Source organism: Oncorhynchus gorbuscha, linkage group LG18 (assembly GCF_021184085.1).
Source record: "Oncorhynchus gorbuscha isolate QuinsamMale2020 ecotype Even-year linkage group LG18, OgorEven_v1.0, whole genome shotgun sequence".
NCBI lineage: Eukaryota > Metazoa > Chordata > Actinopteri > Salmoniformes > Salmonidae > Oncorhynchus > Oncorhynchus gorbuscha.
Genome location: NC_060190.1, coordinates 52,746,109 through 52,765,677, shown reverse-complemented (window position 1 = coordinate 52,765,677; position 19,569 = coordinate 52,746,109). Strand labels below are relative to the sequence as shown.

Below are 19,569 nucleotides of genomic sequence, written 5' to 3'. Positions count from 1 at the left end.
GGGCCAAAAATAAAAAAGACATTACAGATGAAAGGGACATTACAGACAAAAGACTTTACAATTTACGTACATTTAAAAACATGAATATGTAGTGTGCGCGCATCTATCAATTACACATCCATGTCAGTACATACACACAAAAATCAAGTCACATGGGGGAGAGGCGTTGTGCCGTGAGGTGTTGCTTTATTTCGTTTTTGAAACCAGATTTGCTGTTCCCTTGTGCTACATAAGATGGAAGGGAGTCTCATGCAATCATGGCTCTGTATAATACTGTATGTTTCCTTGAATTTGTTCTGGACCTGGGAACTGTGAAAAGACCCCTGTTGGCATGTCTGGTGGGGTAAGTGTGTGTGACGACCATGCAAACAATTTGGAATTTCCAACACATGAATGTTTCTTATAAAAACAAGAAGCGACGCAGTCAGTCTTTCCTCAACTCTTAGCCAATAGAGACTGGCACGCATAGTATTGATATTATCCTTATGATTACAATGAAGAGCAAAATGTGGCACACTGTTCTGGGCCAGTTGCAGCTTAAAACAAATCAGGACTTGCTTTGTGGACTGTGGTGTCAAAAAAGCGTCTCTCTTTATCACAGACAGACTTCTCACCATCTTTACACACAATTAAATAATTGTTTAAGTTTAAGTTTCGACCATGACATTTTACAATCTAGGGTAACACCAAATAATGTAGTCTCTTCAAACTTGCTCAACAGCCACACCATTCATTTCCAGATTACCAAATACAATGCTCTTAGTTTTAGAGATGTTCAAGACCAGTTTATTACTGGCCACCCATTCTAAAACTGACTGCAACTCTTCAAATCAAATCGTATTGGCAGATGTTAATGCAAGTGTAGCAAAATGCTTGTGCTTCTAGTTCCGACCATGCAGTAATATCTAACAAGTAATCTAACAATTTCACAACTACCTTTTACGCACAAGTATAAAGGAATGAATAGAATATGTACATATGAATATATGGATGAGCGATGGCCGAACGGCATAGGCAAGATGTAGTAGATGGTATAGAATACAGTATATACATATGAGATGTAGGGTAACATTATATAAAGTGGCATTGTTTAAAGTAACTAGTGATACATTTATTACATTCCATTTTTTATTATTAAAGTGGCTAGAGATTTGAGTCAGTATGTTGGCAGCAGCCACTCAATGTTAGTGATGGCTGTTTAACAGTCTGATGGCCCAGCTTTGATGCACCTGTACTGACCTCACCTTCTGGATGATAGCGGGGTGAACAGGCCGTGGCTCGGGTGGTTGCTTTCCTTGATGATCTTTTTGGCCTTCCTGTGACATCTGGTGGTGTAGGTGTCCTGGAAGGCAGGATAGTTTGCCCCCGGTGATGCGTTGTGCAGACCTCACTACCCTCTGGAGAGACTTTTACGGTTGTGGGCGGAGCAGTTGCCATACCAGGCGGTGATACAGCCCGACAGGATGCTGTTGATTGTGCATCTGTAAAGGTTTGTGAGTGTTTTTGGTGACAAGCCAAATTTCTTCAGCCTCATGTGGTTAAAGAGGCGCTGTTGCGCCTTCTTCACCACGCTGCCTGCGTGGGTGGACCATTTCAGTTTGTCCGTGATGTGTACACTGAGGAACTTAAAACTTTCCACCTTCTCCACTAGGTTTGTTTAGAGAGCAGTGATTTCAGTGGTTGATGATGCGTATATTGTTGAATCATCAGCATACATGGACACACAGGCTTTGTTTCATGCCAGTGGCAGGTCATTGGTAAAAATAGAAAAGAATAGAGGGCCAAGAGAGCTGCCCTGCAGTACAACACACTTTACATGTTTAACATTAGAGAAACTTCCATTAAAGACAACCCTCTGTTTTCTACAAGATATATAGCTCTGAATCCACAATATGGCAGAGGTTGAAAAGCTCTGCCAAAAGGATGATACAAGCACTTGGCAAAAGCTGGGGAAGCGGAGGGAACAACGCAAACCAAAATACCAAACAAAAAAAAACAAAAAAACACATCTCCACACTGTTGTTGTCCTAGCTCGTCTTAGAAAACCATTTTGTTTCTACGGTAATGGGATTGAGAATATACTACGCAGACTAAAGCTTTCAGAATGGTACTAAAATGTGTTTTGAAAGTAATTTGGCTTTGCATTTCGTCCAATGAGCGGCAGGTAGCCTAGTGGTTAGAGCATTGGGCCAGTAGCAGAAAGGTTGTTAGTTCGAATCGCCGAGCTGACAAAGTGAAAAGATCTGTCAATGTGCCCTTGAGCAAAGCACTTAACCCTAATTGATCCAGGCTCACTGCTGACTATGGCTGACCCTGGCTGTGATCACACTCTCCGAGGGTGTCTCCGAGGGAGTTGGTATATGCAAAAAAAACATATTTCCATTTACCATTTGTATAATACACGCTTGTGTGAAACTGGACAAATATAAGCAACCACTAAACTATTATCATATGGGTAGGGAGGTAGCTATGATTGCTATAAGCTATCTATATGCTACAGTTTCTATAGAACCCATGTCCTAATCAGTACTCCTGTTGTGTTGTTGATGTAAGTGTGGGCAGCGGTGAATGGTGACTTTTTAAAAATTCCTTTCTGACACAGTCAGACAACATCACAGGCTCTGCTGGAGAGCCTACAGATGTACTCCAGCACACAACCTCACACCCTGTGAGAGCTGCAGCACCATGCAGAGATCCACTTTATTGGTCTTTTCACTGGTATTTCTGAGGACAGATAGAGATATTCAGATGTCTGATGGAGAAACGAACACCGGGGATAGCCAAACAGACAGGACTTTAGCCTATAACACATGACAGTACACTTAATCCCGGCCCCATCGGTCACTGTGTGAGTTGTCCCTTGGGGCTGCACAACAGGATGGTGTTCAATTGCATCTCTGGCTGCTCATCTGTAAAATGCATTTCATGTTGTGGTATTTAATCTGGTTCCAGTAACTTCCTTTGAAACCTTTACAGATCTGTGCGGGAGCTTACTGTGTAACCAACGGCCTCTGGGAGTTAAGCAGCCTAACACAGAGCAGTGCCCAAGCAACACAATATCAGAGCGCTTAGAGAGCAACACCATAGACGCAAAACCATGAGTGGGTTATGTGTGTGCGTGTATGTTTGGATGAGGGTATGCGTGTGTCAGGAGGGAGTGCCTGGGGTGATGGGGAAATAGGAATGATCATCACCCCAGGCACTCCCTCCTGACACACGCATACCCTCATCCAAACATACACGCACACACATAACCCACTCATGGTTTTGCGGGGCTGCTAGTGTCACCGTGGCCAAATAATCAGATTAATATCATGTGCAGTAGCCCTGCCTGGCTCTGCACGGGCCAGTTGATCAGAACATGCTTTGATGAACCTCCCAATGGATGGTCTCCAGAATCAATGGGTGGAGCCAGGCCATACAGCCAGGCTTTCGGTAGTGGAGAGGGGGAGACTGGAGGGGGAGGCAGTAGGAAAGCACAGTGCTGCTCCCTGCTGGAAAGGGACCAGTGCTGGTGCAGTCCCCTCAGACTGTGAGTGTGCTTTCATGCTCAGCTCAATATGGCCCAGCCTCTGAGGCCAAGCACACATTATACAGAACACACACATTATCCCCGAGGGAGGTCTTTGGTTAATCTGATTCAATAACACATATCACCAGACTTTCACTGAGCCAATGACCATAAAACAAACCACACAGGGCCTTAGCTGGAGCATGTGCCTTAACCACTGTGTCTGATATATTACTGCTATTTTGCAAGTATTTGTAAATTAAATGTTTTAACCACTACTCTATAAAGCCTAAAACAACACCACAAAAATCAATTCACCATGTGTAATTTGCAGCTGTAAATATGTATTAAGTACGAAACTGGTGTTTTGTATCCACACCCCATTGATTTCAGTAAGGGTAAGGAAGGGTAATGTTATGTAGTACTCACGCTGTGCGACCTTGGCCAGGTGCAGCCGGTTGACCCAGGAGATCTTGCTGAGGGGACTGGGGGTGTTGAAAACCACCATGAAGCTGACGGGACGTCCCGACCTAGAGGGGAATACCCACACACACATAACGTAAAACATCTGACTCATGCTCTGTGGGGACCTCATCAAGATCATTGTTCTACTGGCCACAGCAAAGCAGCAGTTAAAAGCCCATTTGTGTTTTACGGGTCATGCATTGCACTGGAAAATAGCCTAAAGCTGTAGGAATAGTGGCATAGTACTCCATAGAGCCAATCAATGCACAAAGACAAATACCACAGACAAATGTCCTGCAAAGGCCAGTTCTTTTACAATGACAGACCACACAGACTAAAGAACAAGTTCCGGGTGCCATTTTTCCGACTTTCAAACCGAATTCCAATAAAGTCAAGTACTCTTTTGGTCTATGCAGGGTCATATAAGAAATGGCTCTGGGACTGAAGTCATCAGCTTCCAAACCCAGGACAGTGCTGCAGACTGGTCTGTTCTATGGATATATGTTGTGTTTCTTCGGATATCTCATGAGACTGTGATATGGTTGGATTATATGATTCTGGGCTCCTGATTGTGTAAACATATTTTTACGTGATTTCTTGAAGCGGTTTGTGCTGTATTTTACACATGTTGTAAACAAACGCCCCACTGGAAAACTAAAAACATACTGTCGTTTTATTCTAGTGTACTATAAGACTGCCTACTCCTCCCCTTTGGAGGCCCTTCTGGGAGTAGGAGGAGAGAGAGGAGAGGGAAAGGGAGAAGAAAGCGTCGGTCTTATAACCACGGAGCTGTGACAAACAGCACATTTCTCCCCGTTTTAATCAGGATAGTGGAAGTGATGTGAAGGTCAGATGATGCAGCGCTCCGTTTGACCCTGAAGGTTGTCGTGCAGTCACTGCCGCACTGAGATGCCCAGATCAGATAAGAGAGGGGATGAGAGGGGAGCATGAGCTGCTAACACACAAAGAAAGAGACCCTCTGCTCCTTGCCCCTGGACATGCCTTTTACACTCTGTGTAAAAGCCGACCGTTCTGGTCCTGCATGTGGGAATAACGAGATCCTTGAACGGGGGGAGCTCAGTCAAAGGCATCCGGTAGGGGCTCAGTACCCTGAGATCAGCAGCTGTGAACCAGCCACCAGGTTACCTCTCACAATGCCACACACTTTTACATCCACCAAGTCCCCCGGCTCACACTCTCGTCCTTGCAGTCTGTACAGACGTAGGATCTTAATTTGATTACTCTTTTGATGCTGAGAATTTTCCTGCACTGCAGATGAGTTAGGAGTTAGTGATTTACATCAATTCACTGAATATCCACACTAACACAAGGTTATAGTAACAGTACAGCACTTTCAATGTATAGCCTAACCCCAGATCAAGCAACATTATGGACTAAACGTTCAAATCCTGTTGTTGCAGGATTATTTTGCTGTGACAATATAGGTAACCTTAAGATCCTACATCTGTATATGCAAAATACCTGTTTGTTTTTCTTCTGTTCTACATGAATAAACAGGGACACGGATACTACTTGCTTTAGGTTGAGTGCCAGGCTAAAAGATACAACAGCAGTACACATCTCCAGTGACTCGATTCAGCAGCAGGCCTCCAGATAGCTGTTTTCCCTGAAAGTTGGCCCCATCTTAAAGGTGAAGCTCTCATACATTCCTCTCTGTATCTCTCTCCCTCTCTCTTCACTTAGCCAGTGAAGGTGCATTTGTCACTGTACCCAATGCCCTGCTTGTTAAAGAGACATTCCTGACACGCACGCACACACCCCACCCACACACACACACACTCACAAAGGGAAGGCATTTCACATTCAGCCGTTCAGACATCATTAGAGGGTAATTGAGTGGAGAACGGTGTGCAGCCTGAGAATCTGCTTCTGTCATACCTGCCTGCTGCCCGGCCCGCACCCAATTCATTTTCACTCAGACAGAGTGAGAGAGTGAGAGCGAGAGAGTAGACAAGGACAGGAAGATGTAAGTAAGATCTCCAACTTCTTTGACAAAAGTGGAGCTTTCACACCGAGATGTAATTCATACCCTTCACTGCTTAAATACAGCAGAAGCAATTTGTTGAAGAACGAGAGAGACGAGACGAGAGGGGAAAGAGGGAGAACGATGAGAATGAAACTGCTCCCTTCATCGGATTGCCAGGAAGGGTAATACTCTATGCTTTCACAGCTCCAAACACGCTAAACAGAGCGGACTCTGAGTCCTCGGACCGGCTGATTGACAAGTGTGCTGGTGTGCTGGTACATGGGCAGAATGGGGAAGTAGAAATGGGGGAAGTAGGCATGGGCACGCTGGCGGAACAGAGCCGAGCGGTGTGGAGTAAGATCCCAGCCCTGCAGCCTAAACCCGGGCTGATACATGACTGTGGGTCACTGCTGTGGCACACATGGGACACTAACGCACAAGGACGGGACAGATGTTGGAGTGAGTGCTGAGCAAGAGGCGGCACACACCTATTGTCCAGACATTGATAGAGGTCAGTCAGAGGCCCTGGTGGGAGATACAGTGTGCCTAGACCAGGACCTGGCTGGACTGGGAAAGTCACAACTTAGCTGCTCATTGAGAGAGGAGTAAAAGACATGCAGGTGGCATGCAGCAAGTCAAAGAACAGAGAACACTAGAGAAAATAAACCACGAGTCATCTGGCACAGCCTTGGCATTGACCCATGATTGCTGTTCTTTATACATTTGGCCTGTGTATGTGTGTGCCTACAGCAATACTAAAGCAGCCATAGATAAAGCGAGTGCTAACGATGTGCTGACACATACTGCGGTGCCTTTGCGGCAGCAGTAGATTCCCCCCATGTCCTCAGCTCAGCCTGTCCCTGCTGTGAGAAGGGATGGAGGGGAGGCTGTGATGTGCTGCCTTCCTGGCGATGGAAACGCTCCCAGGCTGACAGGAGAGGACTAACTTGGTACAGGACAGCCGTGCGGTGGACCCACTCTAACACCACCACTCTCACAGAGACACAACTAGACTGTGTAGAATATCAACGTGTGTGCATGTGTGCGTGATTGAAAGAGAGAAGGGTAGAGAGAGAGATGTGCCACCTGTCACCCCCCCCCCCCCCACACACACACCACCACCAATCACCACCAACCCCTAGCCCTAAGGCCCTCTGCTGGCCCTGCCACCTCCAACCCACATCCCTGCCTGCCAAGCAACCAGACAGCCACCCGCCACAGAGGCCTGGCCTCAATTAGTCTGCTATCGGAGTCCCTGCCCAGCTCTCTCTCCTAAAGGAGCTCTCTCTCTATCATCCTCGGGTTTTATCTCATGCTTCTCACAATCTACACTCTATACTAGAGTCCAGGTCTCTATAGGACTTCACTTGCTCAAAGCACCCCCCACTCAACGCTGTAGAAACCTGCTTATCTGTGTGGCAGAATGAGGTTCATAGGCTGCTACAAACAAATAGTGTTACACTATGTGATACTGTTCACAGAGATGGGTAGGGGATCTCTCGCCCTGGTCCATGATGCTGCTAATGACATGGGTGGGGTAGTCCTCAAAAGGGAAGCTGGGACCAACCTGCCTGCATGACATCTAGCTACACCAAACATAGAGTAAGCAGCTTGACCGGGCAGACCCATTGTGGCCCCACTGAGAGAGAGGGGGGGGTACCAATCTGCAGTGCTCTGCTGCTCAAGCTGTCACCTTAGGTTTGATAGGGACATTTAGGTCTTTGCTGCTAGGTGTCCCCCTTTGTCACCCTACCTAGCCATGTTCCTGTGGTGGAGGTGGATCAAGGTATCTTTCCCTCCCTGTTCCTGATACTCCCCTCCTCCTCCTCCTCCTCCTCCTCATCCTCCACACACTAGCAGCCACAGCACGACTCCCTCTTTAATCTGTCTTCATTCTCAATCCACCTCCTCTACTCTCAGCTGAGTCCGTAGCCACTTCAGCACAATACGATAAGCACATTCAGACTCACCACAGTGAGACAGAATTATATAAGCTCCCATTAAGACCCTTTAGATTTGGTACATCTAAAAATTACAAAATGAGCTGTCAGTCAAAGACCACTTCCTGTGTGTCCTTGAGGTGAACTACAATAACATCTTTTTTTAAAGGATTCTGAACAAGTGAGAAACACATTTAATCTATGAAAATAACATGGCTAATGCTGTCAATTATTCCATTTGAGTTCTCAAGGAAGAGAATACTGTATGTAACGATCAGTTAATGTCCCATCGTGGTGTGCAGTCCAGACCTCATTTGCCAGCCAGCTGTGGCAGAGGTGGGTGGGGGCAGGCTTTTAACACTGGCTGAGCATAATGCCAGGTAATGTGCTCTTTGAGGGTAAGTGAACGCAGCATCAGGCTCCTTCATCATCATAACGTTAGCGCTCAGGCACATTAAAATACTTGTCACCAGCTATTATCTTTATGTGCTCGTGTGACGGCCTGTTTTCCGAGTTATGGATGAGGCTATTTCTCCAGCAACCTGTTTTCTGGAGTCAAGGCGGCAGTGTAAAACAAGCCCTCGCAGTTCAATTTGGCCCCTTTAAATCATAAAATCACACAAGTGAAGATAGTGGATGAAATCCACACATTGGATGGTACTACAGTATGGCTGACTTTAACACAAGGTCCAGTAATATTGAGGTAATACTCACTTGTCTGGTCTTCCAGGCACCTGCAGGCGTAAGCGGCACTTGTTGGCACTCTGAATTTGATCCTCCTTGATCCGGATGAGTCTCTGGAGAGCTAGACACCAGTCCTGGGCCACGGTCGTGTTCAGGTTCTATGATCCACAAACACATAAGAACATCCAGCTGTGACATGAAAATATAGCAGTACATACTCCCGTGTGCATGCTATGCTGCTTCCATTTACAACCTTCCATTCACAACCATAAGATAAGTATGCCATGCTTATAGTCACACCATCATGCATGGACTATAATGACATACACGCTCTATTAAAAGAACTATTTATACACCCTTTCATCAACCCATGGCCAAAGTACTTTCATACCATCAAATATAACATTTACACATCATTTACACATTCAATATAATCAATGAACCATGCCGAAGTATTTCCTATATTTGTTTGGTGGACATTTATATTATAACTGGGTGGGGTGTGAAAATCAGTGATATGGAGAAAAGCCGATTGTACTCCACCTAAGGACATTGTGGTCATTAAAAACAGAGGCCACCTTTCCACTGAGAGGCTCTTTGGTGATTGCTGGAGTATACTGTGGCTATGTTATGTACAGTGACTTTAAAGTCATGATGGCAGACAGACACACTACTGAGGTGTCCTGATTTGAAGACAGCATAGCTCACTGCAAGAGAGAGGCACTCCGTTCTTCAGGAGATCGGCTCAGAGATGTGACGGATTTGAAGGGTCACATATGATCACTATTGTGGCACTGTTTGCATGGGGATATTGAATGAATTCATGATGGTATCAATTGATGATTCGAGAAAGATTTGTAGCTTTTCTTTGCTCATATTTGAATTGCATTTTGAATCTCATTGTGAAGGTTTCCGGAAAGAGATGACCCCAAATGCCCTTCTTCTCTATCTATGTGTAATTAACATAGTTGTTGTTGTACAGCACTGAGCATTTTACAAGATAACACTTTGTTCATGTTCAAAGCATTATGCGTTCTCAGGGATTTAAACCTGTAGTTAGTTGGGTTGTAGTAGAAACAAATCACCTTTGATCAACCTTACATTTGCAAGCAGTATTTAGAAATATCAGCTTTATTAATAATTTGTCAAGCTGCAAATGAAATATATTTCATGTAAAAAGCAGTGCTTTTGTAGGTCAGATTGCAGTGCATGTTTTTAAAGTGGGTAATTTGGACGTAGACTTTTGTGAGTAACTCTGAGGCAGTCTGGGCTGTGTAGTGATGCGAAACATTACTATAGTAGACCCACAGGTTGGGGTTTGGGCTGTGTTCTAAGTAGTGAAGTGGGGTAGGGTAGTGGGGTGGGGTGGGGTGTACCTGGTATGTCCCCTGTAGCGTTCCCACCAGTAGTGAGATCTCCTCTACCACAGACAGGTCGTGCTGCAGCTCCTGGAGCTCCTGGTAGAGCCGAGGAGGACCCAGGATCACCTTCCCTGTGGACAAAACACAACATGGCCTGTCACACTACAGGACACACATCAACAGGTTACATTATTAACATCAAATCAAATGTTATTTGTCACATGCTTCGTAAACAACAGGTGTAGACTAACAGTGAAATACTTATGGGTCCTTTTCCAACAATGCAGAGTTAAAGATTTAAACCAAAAATGTTTTTGAAATAGTGACACGAGGAATAAATCCACAGTGAATAACAATAACAAGTCAAAATAACATGACTTTATACAGGAAGTGTCAGTACCAAGTCGATGTACAAGGTTATTGAGGTAGCTATGTACATATATCTGGGGGTAAAGTGACTAGGCAACTGGATATATAATAGACAGCTCGGTCTCTCTCTCTCTGTGTGTGTGTGTGTGTGTGTGTGTGTGTGTGTGTGTGTGTGTGTGTGTGTGTGTGTGTGTGTGTGTGTGTGTGTGTGTGTGTGTGTGTGTGTGTGTGTGTGTGTGTGTGTGTGTGTGTGTGTGTGTGTGTGTGTGTGTGTGTGTGTGTGTGTGTGTGTGTGCGCTTTTGGTTCCGGACTTGGTGCACTGGTACAGCTTGCCGTGCGGTAGCAGAGAGAACAGTCTATGGCATGGGTGGCTGGAGTCTTTGACAATTTTTAGGGCCTGTTCCAAACTCCTCAATGTTATTGGATAAATCCATGGAATATATTCCAGTCTATGCTAGGGAAACAATCCTGTAGCTTTGCATCCCATTTCTACTTCATCGGATCACTTCTGTTTTGAGAACATCACTGGTACTTGCTGAAATTTTGCTTGTAAGCAGGAGGATAAAATGATGGTCTGATTTGCCAAAGGGAGGGTGAGGGCCTTGTAAGAGCTCAAGTTCAAACAACTATTGCAATCCCCAATGGAACTGCAATTCTTTACTTTCCTGAACTACAATCACTAGTAGAAGTAACAAAGCAGATTAATATTTGATGGATCGATCACTGCCGTTATTTGTTGAATGATCTGAATGTAGTCTGGATGTATAACTAAAAAGCAGATAGAGAAATGTGGCCATTTGGACGTGAGATTCACCAATCAATTTGGGAGCATACTGTCTTCACATTCTCCGTCTCCAACCTCAGGGGATCAATAGTCCTGCCTCTCACTCCCAATCTCCCTCCTTTTTGCCCTGGCCCACATCTCTACACACCGCTCCAGGAGAGTGACGTTATAACATTTGCAGCAAAATGTAGCTGTGGTGCTGTCCTGTCCTGTGCTGTCACCACAACTACATAATCAAGTAGCTATGCAGCTTCGTCAAAAGGCAGGTTACTGAAGCATGGTCCTTTGTGGGAGTCTCGTGGCTTGTGGAGCTAGGTGTGTGGTTGTATCCACAAATAGACAGAGAGAGAGCCAGCGAGAGTGGAGAGAGGCAAGTATTGTTATCTTAAAGAGAGCCTTTGTAACCTTTGGGGATTTAATGGGATCTCTGACACGGACGGGCACAGACATCTGTCATCTGTGAGACACGATCAATAGCAGACATCTGAATATAAAGAGGTGTGCCTGCCGTGAGCCTCTGTACACAATGGCTTCCCTGAACCTGTGAGGCTTTGGGATTCGCTGGCACACAGGTCCGCTGTGTCCCCGCACGCCCGGAGTTGGGACTCAGCCCCGGAGGTGAATGTGCTGAGTTGTAATCCAGCGTAATCCCGTTGGTGTGGCAGGATTGGTTTTCACACTCAGACAAGGTTATTCACAGTGGCCTCCGGGCACGTAGCAGCAAGGCAGGGCTGAGCCCACAGGGGCCCCTGCCCATCCTTCCAAGAGCAGCCACCTCATGTAACAACAGCCAGCAGGAATATCCATGCAGCTGGTGCTGCATCCAGCTCTGGGAACTAGCCTGAGGGAATTCACAGCAGCCACTGCTTCCAAATCCCAAATATAGAGAGATAGAGACTGGGACACAGAGAGAGACTGGGACACAGAGAGAGAGACTTGCTTTGGCAATGTTAACACATGTTTCCCATGCCAATGAACCCCATTGAATTGAATTGAGAGAGACTGCAACACAGAGAGAGAGAGCGAGAGCGAGAGCGAGAGCGAGAGCGAGAGCGAGAGCGAGAGCGAGAGCGAGAGAGAGAGAGAGAGAGAGAGAGAGAGAGAGAGAGATCCCTTCTCCATCAATAAAGGAGGGGGCTAGGGCCAGAGATGAAAAATGTGTCAATTTCTCACAAAGGCGTGGGAGCGTGGGATTTCGGCAGGACGCCCCGCCGAATTACATCACAGGGGATGGGGAACTATAAATAGAGGGGCCAGCCTGTGTGACTGGCAGGCTGGAAAGTAATTCAACAGATGCACAGAGGAAAATTCCTGGAAAGGCATGATTAAGGGAATGACTTGCATTGGGCCAGTGCAGAGAGAGAGAGAGAGAGCGAGAGAGAGAGAGAGAGATTTAAATTTACCGTTAAATGATCTCACAGTGTTGCAAGGCTTAATCTGCAGAGAATCTAAGCCTAATCTTGGCCTCCTTGTTAAACTGTTTCTCTTCGCTGAGCGTGACACGGTCAGGCGCTACTGTAAAAGTCGCCATTAATATTGAAGTCATGGAGCTCCAACTTCAAAAGGCTGTTCCATTACATCCTGATAAGGCATTGTATCTTCTCCTTTACATTGCACATTTATCAGGGATCTCTCCACCAAGCTGTATGCGGAACAGAGTTCTGTGAGGGAGGGTAAAAGGATTCCATTCGATTCCTATCTAGTGCTGCTGCTTCTCTAATTGGAGCTGGAGAGGAAGGGAATAATCTCTGCAGATTTATGACACCACTCCAGATATGTTTGTGGTCTATCAGAGAGTGAAATGAGACTGTGGAGAGTGCGGCAATGTTTTCCATCATCGCTATTCTTTTCACAAACACATCCTCAATCAGAGTGACAGCCCTGTGTCACCAGAATTCACTTGGACAGTTGACAGTAGGAAACAGATTAGAGGGCTGTGCTGAGTCAGACCATGGGGCTGAGACTAGGAGTCTGGCCAAGTGATGAGATTACCTGGACTACATGTAGGAGATGATGAACAGGGATAGAAAGGCCATGGAAGGATGACTCGTGAGGCTTACCAACCTGGGGGACAGGCACTGCCAGGGTGCTTGGCACCGCCATGCTGGAACAAGGTATCCTTGGCCTGGGAGGCCTCCTGACCCACCTCCACCACCTGGACCTGCAGCAGGGGGGCACTCCACTTCATCGTGTACTTTGGCCCAACAGGGACCAGGCTGCTGATATCAGGGGGCCCCCTGGTGGTGGAAAAAATAATACCAGTTAAATCAAAGCTCTTCCCAGCATTCCTCTCCTCCTAACAGAAGCACTAATCCCAAACCACCAACAGGAGGAGAACCGAGGTGTCACTCTTTGAATTATCACAAAAATAGCTGGAGAGCAGAATTAGAATCTGTCTGATCAGCAGTGTTCACGGCAGAAGCAGGACCCCCGGCTGTGAGCAGGGTTAATTTTATATTCATATATTCCTGTAATCAAGCACACAATCAACATTGTGATCAGTTTGTCAAGATTCTAGAGGGCAGGCAAAGTCAACTTCAGGGGAATCAAGTTGAACAAAACATGGGGTGATAATTACTTTGAAGGCTGAACAAGAGAGCTTTGAGGTATGAACGTCTCAGACAGGAGCTTTGCAAATAGAGGAAAATCTTTCCTGTTTACCTTCAGCTCTGAGAAGATGTGATCAATGGTGCTGTCATAGAGGATAAATTGGAGAGGGACCAAGAAATATGTTATGTCAGTAATCTAAGACTCCTGTTGCTCTAGTTAAACTGCCTGCCATTTGTTAAAAGCTGATAAAACTCTGGTAACTCCAGATAGTCCTAGAGAACGCTATATTACTCTTTGCTATGCAGTTTGCCTAAATATATCCCTGCAAAGCCTTGTAGGCTGAGCCTCGTGGTGCTAATGCTGTGGCGCCGGGAAGGTGTTTGTGTATTTTCACTGAAGAGCTGTTTAGCAGAATTTATTCTACTCTACAGAGACACCAGACTTGTTCTATGTCATTTCAGCAAGCCATGACACCCACTATCTCAGATTGTTCTGAAAATCATTTCTGTAGATAGAAACCAATAATATTAGCAATACTGCAACATTATTTTGTGGAGATATAATTTAATCTCTGAGAAATGTAGCTAATTTGTTGCACTGAAATTGCCTATTTTAAATTATTAGGATAATATAATATTTAATAAATATAGAAACATAACATCCGATTTGGACCACATTTTTTCTAACAATACGTAAGACCTGAAGATTCCAAAGAAATGGCCAGAAGCCACCCAATGACCCCCCCCACGCCAATCCCAACCCAACAACAACTACACAAGCTCAGTTCACTATGTTTGACAAGTATTATGGAGCTACAGCCTGGAGGACTGTTTCTTCATCTTATAGTGCATTCAGAAAGTATCCATTCCCTTTGACTTATTCCACGTTTTGTTGTTTTACAGAGCATGAATTCAAAATGGATTAAATAGATTTTTTTCTCACCCATCTACACACATTACCATATAATGAAATACAGAAATATCTCATTTACAGATCGTAAGTATTCCTGAGTATTCCTATTTCCTCACAACTGAGTCAATACATGTTCGCATCACCTTTGGCAGCGATGACATACTCTGAGTCTTTCTGGGTAAGTCTCTCAGAGTTTTGCACACCTGGATTGTACAATATTTATACGTTATTCTTTTTAAAATGATTCAAGCTCTGTCAAGTTGGTTGTTGATCATTGCTAGACAGACATTTTTAGGTCAAAACTGTAACTAGGCCACTCAGGAACATTCAATGTCGTCTTCATATGCAACTCCAGTGTATATTTGGCCTTGTTGAGGTTATTGTCCCGCTGAAAGGTGAATTTGTCTCACAGTGTCTGTTAGAAAGCAGACTGAACAATGTTTTCCTCTAGGATTTTGCCTGTGCTTAGCTCTATTCCGTTTCTTTTTATCCTAAAAAAACTCCTTAGTCCTTGCCGATGACAAGCATACCCATAACATGATGCTTCCACCACCATGCTTGAAAATGTGAAGCGTGGTACTCATTGATGTGTTGTGGTTGCCACAAACACAACACTTGGTATTCAGGACATGTCTTTGCCACATTTTGTGCAGTTTTACTTTAGTGCAAACAGGATGGATGTTTTGGAATATTTTTTATTCTGTACAGGCTTTCTTCTTTTAACTCTGTCATTTAGGTTAGTATTGTGGTGTAACTACAATGTTGTGGATCCATCCTCAGTTTTCTCCTATCACAGCCATTAATCTCTGTAACTGTTTTTAAGTCACCATTGGCCTCATGGTGAAATCCCTGAGAGGTTTCCTTTCTCTCTGGTGACTTGAGTTAGGAATGACGCCTGTATCTTTGTAGTGACTAGGTGTATTGATACACCACCCAAAGTGTAATTAATAACTTCACCATGCTCAAAGGGATATTCAATGTCTGCTTTTTTTACCCATCTACCAATATTATATTCATTTAATATTATATGAATACTATCATTTAAAAATCGCCAATTTCGGTGCAATCAATTAGCTTAATTATTCAGAGATCAAATTACATTTCAACTAAATAATGTTGAGGGAATGCTTATCTTATCTGTTTCTAACTACAGAAAGGATTTCAGGACAATCTGACATGGTGGGTGTTGAAATCGTCTTTCTTGTTCTTTTTGAGGTGGAACCACCCACCACTTACTTGATGTTGATGTTGGCACAGATGAGTATGTCATTGAAGAGGAAGACTTTGCGCTCCTTAGACTTCAGGACCTGGCCACGCTCCCCATACACCGTCTCAATCAACGTCTCACAAAGCACCAGTGACCCCTGGTCTGAGTTCAGTTGCTAAAGGGACAGAGCAATCAGGACAATGTCTCAAGACACATCACAAAGTGCCAATTCCCCAGGGTTTCAGTTCAATTGCTAAGGAGCACAGCAGGCAGGCTAAAGTCTGGTTAAGTGAGTGTCTCATTGGGAATCAGTAGCAGATCAAGGTAGGGTTGTGCAGTCAGGGCAAACAGAACACATTCACACACACACACACACATTCACACGCTCACACACATTCACACGCTCACACACACACACACACACACACACACACACACACACACACACACACACACACACACACACACACACACACACACACACACACACACACACACACACACACACACACACACACACACACACACACACACACACACGCTCACACGCTCACACGCTCACACACAAACATTCACAGGCTCACACACACACACACATTCACACACACATTCACACGTTCACACACACACACACACATTCACAGAAATGTTGCTGTATACTACAGTATGTGAAAACACACAAGGCATACTTTCCTAAAGTGCATGGCACAGGGTAATAATAATAGGAAGTAGTTGTATTACTTGGTCCAGTAACTTCTTATTTTCAGCTGAATCAATAGTCAGTTTTATGAATTCTAAAACAATCTTCTGAAAAAAATTGTAATTACAACAACAGTAAAGCCGAAAGACTGTACGGACGCTAAAGTACAAATATGCAACTCCAATACAGTGTCCCACTTCAAAAATTTGTTCCATAGAATCACAATTTTATGAATAATGAATTTGTGTTTTGTCCATATTACAATACACAGTGCTCTACATCCAGTCACATCTCACAAAATGGATTGTTATATCTGTGGGGAATCAGTAACAGTGCTTGGCTTTTGTTCAGATGGCTTGGGAAATGAGTCATTAGTCAAACAGTAGCCTGTCTTCTATGATCACAGAACTACAGCGCCCTCAACAGGCAGACAGAGGTAAGTTATGGAAGGGCCCCTCAGAAGTGTCAACCATGTGTATGCATGAGTGACTGTTTTGTGTCAGATATAGAGTCAAATGGAAACCTCAACCTGTTCCCACTCACAGTGTTATCTCCCCTATTCCACTGACTTAGATACTTAGAGACAAATAATTAACATTTCACTGGATGGTTATGGAAGAGAGCTGCTTCCTATTGCAATTCTGCAGTCTCACTGCAATAAATGGAATTATGTGTGGAGCAGACGAGATTGGCCGAATCAGCTCATCTCAGGGCTCTGGAAAATTCACCATCATGGACCAGTAGAAAGAAAGTGAAGGAAGGAAGGACAGAGAGAGAGACAGAGAGACAGACAGAGAGAGAGAGCGAGAGAGCGAGAGAGAGAGAGAGAGAGGAGAAAGAGAAAGGGAGTAAGAGAAAGAGAGAGAGAGAGAGAGAGAGAGAGAGAGAGAGAGAGAGAGAGAGAGAGAGAGAGAGAGAGAGAGAGAGAGAGAGAGAGAGAGAGAGAGAGAGAGAAAGAGCAAGAGAAAGAGAGAGAGAGAGAGAGAGAGAGAGAGAGAGAGAGAGAGAGAGAGAGAGAGAGAGAGAGAGAGAGAGAGAGAGAGAGAGAGAGAGAGAGAGAGAATGAGAATGAGAAAGGAGCAAGAGAAAGAGAGAGAGAATGAGAAATGGAGCAAGAGAAAGAGAGAGAGAGAGAGAGAGAGAGAGAGAGAGAGAGAGAGAGAGAGAGAGAGAGAGAGAGAGAGAGAGAGAGAGAGAGAGAGAGAGAGAGAGAGAGAGAGAGAGAGAGAGAGAGAGAGAAAGGGAGCAAGAGAAAGAGAGAGAGAGAGAGAGAGAGAGAGAGAGAGAGAGAGAGAGAGAGAGAGAGAGAGAGAAGAGAGGAGCAAGAGAGAAGAGAGAGAGATGAGAAAGGGAGCAAGAGAAAGAGAGAGAGAATGAGAAAGGGAGCAAGAGAAAGAGAGAGAGAGAGAGAGAGAGAGAGAGAGAGAGAGAGAGAGAGAGAGAGAGAGAGAGAGAGAGAGAGAGAGAGAGAATGAGAAAGGGAGCAAGAGAAAGAGATGGAGAGGGAAGAAAAGAACAGCAACAGGATAGGAGGGGGAGGTGGAAATGAGAGGGAAAGGAGAAGGCGAGAGACTGGGGAGAGATAACTCTCTCACGGTTTCCAATTAAATGTCTCATTTACCCCCTAATTCCTCTTATTCAGAAATGCATTTGTTCAGATTTGCAGTGTCTAGACTGTAATTCCAGTGTGGTAATGGAGAAGAAACGCCCCTGCCGTGGTGTTTGGATGCTGTTCAGGGGCGATAATGGGCATCATTTCTGGGCAATGATTTTTCTAAATAAAAATGCTTTCCTAGACTGTCTGGGATGGTAATGTAAGTGATGGCTATATAACCTAATGCATAGATGTTTGGCTCATGCTTATACCACAGTGGGGGTAGAGGAAGGGCTCTGGGGTTTAGCCACATAGTGAGCAGGTTGATTACTGTGTGTGTCGTTGTGTGTGTCTGTCTGTCTGTGTGTGCGTGCATGCATGTGCATGCTATGCCCGTGCATGTGCTTTCTGTGTTTGTGCAAGTGTGTGTCCATGTGTATCGCAGTGGTTCGGTCACCTTGCAGAGCAAGCGGTCGCTGACACTGCGTGCTAGCTGCTGAGTCTCAGCTATTTGGTCGGCCACACGTTTCTGTTCATTCAGCTTCTCGGCCAGCATCTCCAGTTCAGTCAGAGCCAGCTGCACAGGCAGGCGGTCTACATGACCCTTAGGTGTGTTCTTCAGCATGTCCTAAGAGACAAACACAGAAACAAACATTAAATAAAGTGAATAGGTGTTGTTTTGTGTGTGTGTGTGTGTGTGTGTGTGTGTGTGTGTGTGTGTGTGTGTGTGTGTGTGTGTGTGTGTGTGTGTGTGTGTGTGTGTGTGTGTGTGTGTGTGTGTGTGTGTGTGTGTGTGTGTGTGTGTGTGCACACGTTTCTGTGTGGCCCAGAGCAATGTAAAAGCCCATCGTTTAAGTTTTCATATTTATGAAGAAAATCAAAGGATTTATTGAGCTTCATCACAGATCTGTGTGTGTGTGTGTGTGTCTGGCTTACCTGAAACTGTGTGTTCTTGTGGACCTGCAGAAATATGTCCTTGTATTCTGTGTGTGAGTCCCAGAAGGGTTTAAGTGCTTTAAATGTAGTTCCCTGTGTAATGTATGATTTAACACAGACACTCCCTCTCCGGATTCTTGAGTTTTAGGCAAGAGGAAAACGCCTAATTCATATTCATAACTTATCTTTGAATTCATGGATAATCGATGCCTACTGAGGGATGAAATGAGGTACTGCTGTTCCAGTACGCAAGTTCAAATCAAAATCTTTGCACACACAATCTTGAGAGAGGATGAGTAAAGGAAGAAAAAGGAGTTGACTGCATGAAAAGCTAATATGGTTATGCACTTGGCAGCCCGAGCTAAGTAGAGCCATGCCTGGTTTTGGATTTAGAAAATGTTGCTATGGTAGATTTCATCTACCCAATGTACAGTATCATGCCATGTGCAGAACTCTTGATTAGGTCAATAAAACATTGTCTGGTGTAAATCTCAGATTGTTTATATTTATGTTTTCTAATATGAGATGATCTAGTCACTGTTAGCAGTGATGAAGATTCTGGTAAAGG

General features: G+C 44.7%; 1 protein-coding gene across 2 annotated transcripts in view; it reads right to left on the bottom strand.

Moving 5' to 3' along the window:
* LOC124002665 (rho guanine nucleotide exchange factor 10-like protein) overlaps nucleotides 1-19,569 on the bottom strand; it is a 119,959-nt gene that overhangs the window by 67,494 nt on the left and 32,896 nt on the right. For both annotated transcript variants that reach the window (XM_046310276.1, XM_046310277.1), the window contains 6 exons: nucleotides 18,523-18,693; nucleotides 15,801-15,946; nucleotides 13,167-13,339; nucleotides 9,964-10,079; nucleotides 8,618-8,745; nucleotides 3,941-4,041 (listed from right to left, as the gene is read on the bottom strand). In XM_046310276.1, coding sequence (XP_046166232.1) covers nucleotides 3,941-4,041; nucleotides 8,618-8,745; nucleotides 9,964-10,079; nucleotides 13,167-13,339; nucleotides 15,801-15,946; nucleotides 18,523-18,693 — 835 coding nt within the window. The remainder of the gene's footprint in view (nucleotides 1-3,940; nucleotides 4,042-8,617; nucleotides 8,746-9,963; nucleotides 10,080-13,166; nucleotides 13,340-15,800; nucleotides 15,947-18,522; nucleotides 18,694-19,569) is intronic.